Source organism: Belonocnema kinseyi, chromosome 3 (assembly GCF_010883055.1).
Source record: "Belonocnema kinseyi isolate 2016_QV_RU_SX_M_011 chromosome 3, B_treatae_v1, whole genome shotgun sequence".
Lineage (NCBI taxonomy): Eukaryota > Metazoa > Arthropoda > Insecta > Hymenoptera > Cynipidae > Belonocnema > Belonocnema kinseyi.
In genome coordinates, this window is record NC_046659.1 from 122,667,512 (window position 1) to 122,678,020 (window position 10,509).

The 10,509-nt window shown below is 26.4% G+C and overlaps 1 protein-coding gene across 4 annotated transcripts in view; it reads left to right on the plus strand.

Annotated features, from left to right (window-relative positions):
• Positions 1-10,509, plus strand: part of LOC117168699 (oxysterol-binding protein 1) — a 56,779-nt gene that overhangs the window by 37,013 nt on the left and 9,257 nt on the right. For all 4 annotated transcript variants that reach the window (XM_033354385.1, XM_033354386.1, XM_033354387.1 and 1 more), the window contains 3 exons: positions 934-1,169; positions 5,325-5,601; positions 9,508-9,890. In XM_033354385.1, the coding sequence (XP_033210276.1) occupies positions 934-1,169; positions 5,325-5,601; positions 9,508-9,890 (896 nt within the window). The remainder of the gene's footprint in view (positions 1-933; positions 1,170-5,324; positions 5,602-9,507; positions 9,891-10,509) is intronic.

Consider the following 10,509-nt stretch of genomic DNA (forward strand, 5'->3'; position numbering starts at 1 on the left):
CTAGAAGTATTAAAAAATTTTAATTTTAAGTATATATTTTTTTTGTTCGTAAAAAAATACTGAGAAAATAAACCCACTTTTTTTGTTTTTTTTTGCCGCTATTTCGTTATTTTTGCATATATATCAGAAATCCTAGTTTAGCCGGTTGCTGGAGTCATACTGAATCTAAAACTATTTAATTTATTCATTTTAGTCCGTCCATTCTCGAGATTTTTACAACAGCGCGGAACTACAGATTTTTTTAGTTGATTTTGACTGACGTTTTTATGTACAAAAAGTGCATAAAATAAATGAAAACAAATTTTTTAATGTATTTCAAGAGCCTAATAAACCCTACATCGATATTATTATTAACAATCTCAGAAAAAATTCACAAAAATAGCTTCATTTTGTAGAATATTGCCTTAAAATCTTAGGAATATGGAACCTACATTGATGTTATTTCAACAAATTTATTTTCCTATTTTATTGAAACTGTTTTAAGAGAATTGTGGGCGGTGAAGTCTGAAAACAGTTTTACAATAATTTACATGATATATTTTACCCTGGAGATCTAAAATGTTTAATTCTTCTTTAAATTTATACAATGAAGAAATTAGTATGGTATAATAATGATCATAAATGCAATGCTAGAGATTTTTCTGCCTTGAAATAGACGTTTGAGCAGCTTTCAATTTCAAAAATTTAGTTGCTTACAAATAAAATTACACCCAGTTGTCTATATTTGTGAGATGAGAGGATTTATGCAATGATTCTTCTGATACAATTAACGCCAATAAGAGATCTAGAGGTTAACGGGTTTTACGAAAAAGTAAGTTGCATTAAAGACAGAAGCCTTAGAGTGAAGGTTAAATTTGCCTTTTCATTGAATGTTAGTCAGGCAAATTATAATTGTCCTGGATTGAAGTATGTACTCTATTGACGCATTTCCAGACGGCCTGGCAGGCGAATAATGGAAATAGCAGCACCGGGGTAACCACAATGCCGAAAAGAAAACGTAGGACTAGGGTGCCAGAAAAACCAAATTATCCGCTTAATTTATGGAGTATAATGAAGAACTGCATTGGGAAAGAATTGTCCAAGATACCAATGCCAGTTAATTTCTCGGAGCCTCTTAGTATGCTCCAAAGATTAACGGAAGACTACGAGTATGCTGATATTCTCGATAGGTATGTACAAATTTCGTAATTTCTCGATATTTATTCAGTGGTGTGTATACCTAAGAGAAAAAGTGCCCTGGCTAGAGTTCTGAGCCGGTTATATTACTTTGAGAATGGTAACGAGAATGAGAATATTACCGAGAATATATCCGAGAAATAAATTCTCTAAGAATTTATAAGAATCTCAGAATTTATTTTAATTAATAGAAAATTGCATTTTTTCGTAGAAAATTTACTTTTCGTTTAAAATTTATATTTTGGTGTTGAAAAATGAAGTGAAATATTTTCTGAATGAATTTCCACGTATAAAAAAAATTGTTTTTTTATTACAAATTTATCTGTTTTAGTAGAAAATTGATCCATTTTGGAAAAAAATGCAACTATTTGGTAGAGAATTCAACAGTTTTGTTAAAAAATCATCCTTTTTGCTTAAAAATTTGTCTTTTTGGATTGAAAATTCAATTTTTTTGTTAGAAAATTATTTCTTATTAAAAAATTCATAGTTTGATCGTGAAAAATAACTTAAATTTTTCTCAGCCGAAAATTCAACTATTTTTTTGAAAAATTATCTTTTTGATTTAACTAATTTGTCTAAAACATTTGGTTGAATCGCTTTGTCCAGAAAGAACTTTTTTTGTTAAAGATTTATATTTTAAGTTGAACATTTATCTCGTTGGTTAAAAGTTTAATTATCTTGTTGAAAATTAATATTTTTTAATTGAAAATTCAACTACTTGGGTCAAAGTTAAACTACATTGTGAATTTTTTTATTGAAGGCTTATGTCTGGTTAAAAAATTAACTGTTTAGTGTAAAATACTCCTTTTTTGTTGTTTAGAATTCATTTTTTAAACAGAAAATGTAAATTATTCATTTTTTTAAGATTGATATCTTTTAGTAAAAAAATAGCGTTTTTTTGTTATACAAAATAATTTTTTAGTTCTTAATTCCCTTTTTTATGTAAAAATACATCAGTTTCGTGACAAATTAATTTTTTGTTAAACAGTAATATTTTTATTTGAAAATTGAATTTTTGTAAAGAAAATTTGTCTTCTGGTTTGAGGTTCAATAATTTAGATAAACTTTTATTTATTTTTTGAGTGAAAAATCTTTTTTTGTTGGAAATTCGTCTTTTTGGTTTAAAAACTCTTTTCTTTTGTTGTATAAATTTCATTCTTTTTATATTAAAATATAAACTATGGCTCATAAACAAATTTGTTTTTTATTACAAATACATCTGTTTTAATACAAAATTATTCTTTTTTGGATAAAAATGTAACTATTTGGTAGAGAATTTAACTATTTTGTTAAAAATGCATCCTTGTTGGTTGAAAAAATTCGCCTTTTTTGATTGAGAATTTAATTTTTTTCGTAGAAACTTATTTTTTTGTTACAAAAATTCAATTCTTGATGTTACTGAGTTAACTGGATTTTTTTTTGCATGAAAATTCAACTTTTTTTGTAATATAAAATTCTTTGGCTTTAAGATAAGTTTCATATTTTTTTTATAAAAATGCAACTATTTGCTAGAGAATTCAACAATTTTGTTAAAAAGTCATCCTTTTTAGTTAAAAATTCGTCTTTTTGGATTGAAAATTGAATTTTTTTGTTAGAAAATTATTTTTTGTTCAAAAATTCATAGTTTTATCGTGAAAATTTGACTTAAATCTTTTTCAACAGAAAATTCAACTATTCGTTTGAAAATTTATCTGTTTGAATTAAAGCTTCATCTGCTATAGAAGAAATTTCATTTTTTGTATGAAAATGCAACTTTTTAGTTAAAAATCGTTATTCTTTGCTTGATAATTCAACTAATTTGTTTATAACATTTGGTTGAATCGCTTTGTTAAGATATTACTTTTTTTGTTAAAGATTTATATTTTAAGTTGAAAAGTTATCTTGTTGATTAAAAGTTTAATTATCTTGTTATAAATTAATCTTTTTTAATTTAAAATTCAACTACTTGGTTCAAAGTGGAACGACATCGTGAAATTGTATTTATTAAAGTCTGGTTTAAAATTTAACTGTTTAGTGGAAAATACTTCTTTTTCTTTTTTAGAATTCTTTTAGAATTTTAGTTAAAATTTCGCGTTTTTTTTTTTGTAACAAATTTCTTTTTTAGTTTCAAATTTCCTTTTTCGTAAAAATACATCAGTTTCGTGGAAAATTAATTATTTGTTGAACAGCCATATTTTTTATTTGGAAATTGCATTTTTGTAAAGATAATTTGGTCTTCTGGTTTGAAGGTTTAATAATTTAGATAAACTTTTATTTATTTTTTGAGTGAAAAATCTTTATTTGTTGGAAATTCGCCTTTTTGGTTTTAAAATTCTTTTCTTTTGTTGTATAAATTTGATTCTTTTTTGATCAAATTATAAACTATGACACTTTTTCGTTGTCAATCTGTCTTTTTAGGTTGAATATTCAACTATTATGTTAAAAATTCAATAATTTTGTTGAAAATTCCAGTATTTTGTTAAAGAGTTCTCTTTTAAAGTAGAAAAAACTTTCTTTTTTTTTTTTTTGTTTGAAATAAATTAATACATTTGAAAGTTTTAAATTTGTATATGAAACACTGTTTTATTCCGCTTATAAAATATTCTGTGGTAAAAATATAAGATTGAAATGCTGGTATTTGAATATTAACGATTTGAAATCAAATATTAGTCTAAGAAAAATCAGAGAATTTTGAAAATGTCACGCATCTAATTTTTCCGGGAGTGGGTTCTTCTTTTCTAATTCGTGGTATTTATTAAATAGTGAGGTCATTGATGTTTGAGCTTAGAGTTTCAGTCTAACAGTGTTAAATAATTAATGAGCTACTACTTTCCATATTTTAAATTCCTAAATATGTCTGAATTACAAAATAATTTTTATTCAACCGCTGATATAACCTGAACAATAAAAATATTGTTAAAATTCATAAATTCTTTTAAATGCTCATAAATTTTGTCATATTCTCGGTTATATAACCTAAATGTAAATTCTCGTGAACTTAAGAACTAAAGGCCTAGAGAAAAGATATTATATCTTTCCCTGGCGGTACTTTCCATAAACTACGTTAGCAGTTGTTAGGGAGGGGGGCGGACAAAAATTAAGGTGAGTAACAGATTGGCAGGGGGGGGGGGGTATGAATAGAAATTCTTTGAGAATTCATCTTTTCTGATTATAAAAATTAGAGTTGAAAATTCGACTATTTGCTTTTAAATGAACTTTTGTGTTACAAATTATACTGTTTTATAGAAAATAATCTTTTTTGCTCAACAAATCAACCAATCTGGTAGAAATTTAAACTATTTGGTTGAAAAATCATATTTTGGGTTCAAGCCTCAACTTGTTGGTAGATTATTCGTGTTTTTGGCTTTACAATTACTTTGTTGAAAAACCGTGTTTTTTCTTTTTGTTACATTGAAAATGCATCTTTACATGCTGAAAATTCATCTATTTGGTTAGAAATTTGAAATTTTACGGTTTTATAAAAAATCTAATGCTATCTTTTTATAAATTCATGTTTTTATATTGAAAATCCATCTTGTGGTAGAAAAGTCATCTTCCTTGATTTAAATTATTTAAAATATATCTTTCGTGGCCCAAAAGTAACTTTTTTGTTAAAAATTAAACTTTTTTCGAAAAAATTAAACTTTTTGGCTTGATAATTTTACTATTTATTTTAATCTTTAACTATTTTTTTTTTAGAAAACTCGTTTCTTTTATTGGAAAGTTTATATATTTGGTTATCAATGCAACTGTTTTGTTGAATTTTTTTTTAATTTGTACTTTTGTGTTGAAAATTGATCCCTTTGTGTAAAAAATCTTTTTTGATCGAAAATTCAACTATTTTGGTAGAAAATTAAGCTATTTTGTTAAAAATGCAGTATATTTCGTCTTGAAATCTTAGGAATATAAAATGTATTGAATTTAATATGTTATCTGTCCTAATTTTATTTTAAAGAATTTATAAACCTAAAATCCATCTTTAGCCAAGGGCCGCGTTACTTTGGGGGGGATTGGCAACATAATTTATGGATGGCCCAGAACTGTAACCATTTTCGTGAAAATGGTGTTTACATCACTGGATTTATTAATTTAAAAAATATCTCGTCTTATTAATTCTTGATATTGAATTAAATGTTTGATTAATTTCCAATTTATTTCCACTCTAACAGGGCGGCAGAATGTACAGATAATTATGAACAAATGGCGTATATTGCCGCTTTCACAGTCTCGAGTTACTCCACAACTGCAAACAGAACGGGTAAACCGTTTAACCCCTTGCTTGGAGAAACGTATGAATGTGATCGAACCGACGATCTGGGCTGGCGATCGATTTCTGAGCAAGTGTCTCATCATCCCCCAATGGTGGCACAATTTTGTGAAGGGCGTAAATGGCGCTGTTGGCAAGAATTCACCATGGCTTCCAAATTCCGCGGAAAGTACCTTCAGGTAATTTTGGAATTTTTAAAATATTACTACAGATTTAACACTTTTTTCCCCTATCCTACTAAAACAAAAATCAGGACTTCTGACCGTTCTTGCGGACACTTTCGTTACGTTTCTCGACAGAAGTCGTCCGAAAAAGTCCGAATTTATGAGAAAATTTTTCAGAAATCGTCAGATCTTGGGTTCAAAGGATAAACCTTTTATTATGGGTCCAAGAATAGAATGCCATAAAATCTATTGACGTTTATCGGCGATGCCCAACTCGCATTTTGACCTTTTTCGGTTACCCCCACCATTGCATCCCTCGCTTGCTTGTTTTAATTTCATTTTTCATTTCATTTTCCGAATTCCCCACAATAAAATTAAGCTTTTGTACCTTTTGGTTCCACTTTAGCCCATGGTGTTTATTACACTCAAATTAGAAGATTACAAACAATCTTTGATAAAAATGAAATTTTTTTATCTCTTCATGTGGTAAATTCAAGTACTTTATAGATTTACTTCTTTCTTAAACTTAGAATTTGATGTTAAAAAGTCAAAGTGAATTTTAAAAAATAAAAATTGAACTATTTTCTTTTTAATTTGTCTGTTTAATTTAAAAAATCATCTAGTTTCGTAGACTTCTATTCGATTCAAATTAATCCTTTTAGGTGGAAAATTCGACTATTTTGTTATTTTTAAATTTATTTATTTTTACAAATAATGTATTCGTCTTTTTTGGTAGAAAATCTTGGTTGAAAATTAATTTTCTTAATTAAAAATGATTTTGTTCCGTGAAAAAAGTAACTAGTTTGTCAAAAATTCTTTGTGTCTTGATTACAACTTAATATTCTATGATAAAAATTCAATTTTGTAGTTAAAAATTGATTTGGTTGCAAATTTAAATATTTTTAGTTGAAAAGTCGTTTTTTTTTTAAATTTATTTTTAAACTTAAAACTCAACTATATTATTTATATTTGCACTTGGTAGAACATTATTTTTCTTGGTTGTACACTTCACATAAATATTTATACTCAACTAGTTGATGAAAAATTAAACTATTTTCTTGAACTAAAATTTTACATTTTTATTTTAAATTCTTATTGCCGAGTAGAAAATTGGAATATTTTGTATAAACCCTGTCATTAGTCCTAAAAGTATTTTTAAAAAGATTTAAACAGATTTCCAAAATTATAAAGACAAAATAATTTGGAAGATTTTCGGGCATTTAACAATTTTTTGCAGGTTTTGTTAAAAATGGTGGGAAAAAGGCGAATCATTTTAAACGATATTCAGAAGTTTTGAAAGAAGTTCAAAAATAATTCAAAAGTTGAAAAGATTTCGGAAGATTTCCAAAATTTTGAAACTTTTAAGGGAATATTTTTTATTTTTCAGGATTGTTTAAGGCTTGGAAGATTTTTAAAGTTTGAAGATAATGAAAACATTTTCTTAAGATTTCTGATGAAATTTTCAATTATATTTTTGTTTTAAAACTCATTTTTTACAACATACTTAAAAAGAGTTTAAAATAAAAACAAATTTGAAAGTATAAAAAAATAAGCAAATGTTATCGTAGAATGATTCGATTAGGTTAAAAGATATTTCGAAGTTTTCAAGAGATTAAAAATAATATAAAATTTGGAATGATTCCAAAAATTTGTTAACAAAATATATATTTTTGAAAATCTTAATACAAGATTTTGATGGTTTAAAATGATTTTTTAAGATCTTCAGATAATAACAAAATATACTTAAGATTCTTGTAAAAAATATCAACGATTTTTCTAATTAAAATTTTTTTTTATATATTGAACAAGATTTCAATACAAATTTTGATGTATAAATAACAATTGAACAATTATTAATTCTTTTCCATTTAAAATAAAAATAATTTAACTTCTACTTTAAAAGTGTTAATTAAAAAACTTGTAATCTATCAAGTTTTAATGGTTTTCACTGAAATTGCTTAAAATTATATAATTTAAAAAAATGTAATTAGTTGATTCATTCTTCAAATTAGAGCATTGCAAATTATAGCGTGAATTTTTATTGAACCTTCGATCTGTACAATTTATGAAAGTTAGAATTTTTTATTTTATAGTTTACAGATATTTATTTTAAAATTGGAAAATCAAAAATTATTCTATTTTTTGTCAATTCATTTTAAGGGTATATTTTAAAAAAATTAAAAGATTTCGAAAATTGTCAGAAAATAATCCGGAAGATTTTCACGCATTATTTTAATTTTTCAGTATTTATTAAAAGTTTTAGAGAAAACTCGAATGATATAAAAAATTGTTTAAAAATTTCAAAAGAATTAATAAAATTATAACAAATTTAAAAAGATCCCATAAAATTTTACACAAAATTTAGGTTGTTAAAAATTTTGAAATCAAATTTGGAAACTTTTTAAGCATTTTGAAAGGCTCAAAAAGAAGAAATAAATTTGACTAAAATTCATATAAAAAGAACATCTATATTATTATATTTTACCGATTATTATGATAATCTTGTAGGGCTTTCAAAAATCAACGTTTTTCTTCTCTTGACTTTTTTTCATATCATTCGTTGTTTGGTTCAAAATGTTCATTTTAGTTTGTTTTTTTGGATTTTGAAAATGCTTCAACTGTGATAATTTTCTTTTTATAGAAAAAAGTCATGAGGATAAATTATTTGTGTTATCTGAGTACTATGAATAACCGTAGATCGAATTTTTAAATCTTGAAAAAATGTGGTTTCAAAAATTTTGAAAATGCGCTCACTTTTTGAATTTTCATCCAAAATAGCTGGTTTACGAACTCATTCTTTCTTTTTAGGTTAGTTTTGCACTTAAAATTGAATTGGTTGAATTTTGGAAAGCATAATTAGCAATGTAAAAATAATCCAGTTTTAAGTGATTTAAATTTACCTATTTCTAATAATTGACATTTTATAGAGTTTGAGTCGAATTTTGTTCATTTTTAACGTTTCCTTTTACAATTACTATTTATTTTAAAAGCTCTTTAAAAAATAATTCAATTAATTGTTTTTTTTTCATTTTAGAAAAAAAAATTTAATCAGATTTAATGTTAAATTATAATATTATTATGTAATGACAATTTAAAGTCTAGAATTTCAGAAGCTTTGACTTTAAAAGATTCAGTTTAGTTAAATTGTCAAATTTTAATAATTTCGAATTGCAAATTATTCAAATTCAAACGTTTTCAATATTTAATTATTTAATTTTGAACGCTTTTAATTGTAAAAAATACACTTTAAATTCCTCTAAATTTTAAATGAACCAATTTCCAGAATTTGAATCTTAAACTATCCATTTTTCGAATTAAAAATCATACAATTCAACTCCTTCTTTAATTTCAGACGCTTGTAATTCGAGATTATTAATTATTGTTACAAAAATATTTAAAACCTTATATTAAAAACTTGTTTTGATACTTGATTTTTAAATTTTTATATTTTCATTTTAGTAAATAGAAATCCAGAGGCATGAACGTGTAATTCTTTCGCGTGAATTTACTGTTAATGTGTAAAATTTGCCTTTATTAGACACAACAATGTACTAAGTCTACTTATTTTATGATTTGAATTGCGATCGATTTTTTGCAAAAAGGTTTGCTGATATTTATCGACTTCCGCAATTGATAATATATGTGAAAAAAACACTGGGTTTAGCAAAGAGAATTAATTTTTTTATAAAACTGGAGAAATCACGAATATTTACCGTGAGAACTAGAAGAAAACGATGAGACGAAAATTTTAAAAAACATTGGCCACCCCAAATTTTATTAAAATTAATTTTTTCACCATTTTTAGTGAAAAATCGCCCTTTTCCCCCTGTTTTAAAAGTATTTTCGGCCGTGAAGTCTGTGAATAGTAATGGAAAAAATAAATAAATTGTAATAATTTATAAAAATGTAAATAATTGACAGGTCATACCTCTCGGGACGGCTCACCTGGAGTTCAGCAATAATCAGCAGCACTACACCTGGAGAAAAGTGACGACGACAGTGCACAATATTATAGTAGGAAAATTGTGGGTAGACCAAAGTGGAGATATGGATATCATTAATCACTCAGATGGTATCAAGTGCCATCTGAAGTACACGCCCTATTCATACTTCTCAAGGGACAGCCAGCGAAAAGTTAAGGGAGTCGTCATGAATTCTAACACCAAAGAAGTGAAATGGGTGGTCCAGGGTACCTGGGATACCAAGATAGAAATAGCTCCGGTTATTAGTACTTCAGGAACTCCCGACAATCCCGTCTACAAAACTGGACCCTATGTCCTAGCCTGGAAACGGCGCTTGCCTCCGTGAGTATCCCAACAATTCTGAAACAAAATGCCCTTTTTAAATTTAAGGGCATGTGACACAGCTAAATACCTATATTACCGACCACAGTTTTTCGGTTCACTGAATGTTTTTTTGAACCTCAGAACTTTTTTTGTAAATAAAATATCGAGCTGAATCTTTGGGAAATGTATTAGATTACAATAAAGTACGTTTAGATACTGCATTTTGGTAGGAACTTCACTGAAAATTATTTCATCTTTTTTCTGAACCTCAACATTTTTTGAACGTTCCAACTTTTTTTATACATAAAATATCGGTCTCAAACTTTGAGAAATGCAAGAGCCGAAAGAAAACTACGTTTAAGTACAAAGCTTAATAATAAAAGATGTAAAAAAATATATTTCAACAATCAATTCCAACGGCATCAGCCGGTAACGTTGTACACGAAAATACGAAACCTGGCGGCCACTAGACAAGGCTCTAGAGAGTTCGTATTTTCGTGTACAACGTTACCGTCTGATGCCGTTGGAATTGATCGTTAAAATATATTTTTTTACATCTATTATTATTAAGCTTTGTACTTAAACGTAGTTTTCTTTCGGCTCTTGCATTTCTCAAAGTTCGAGACCGATATTTTAT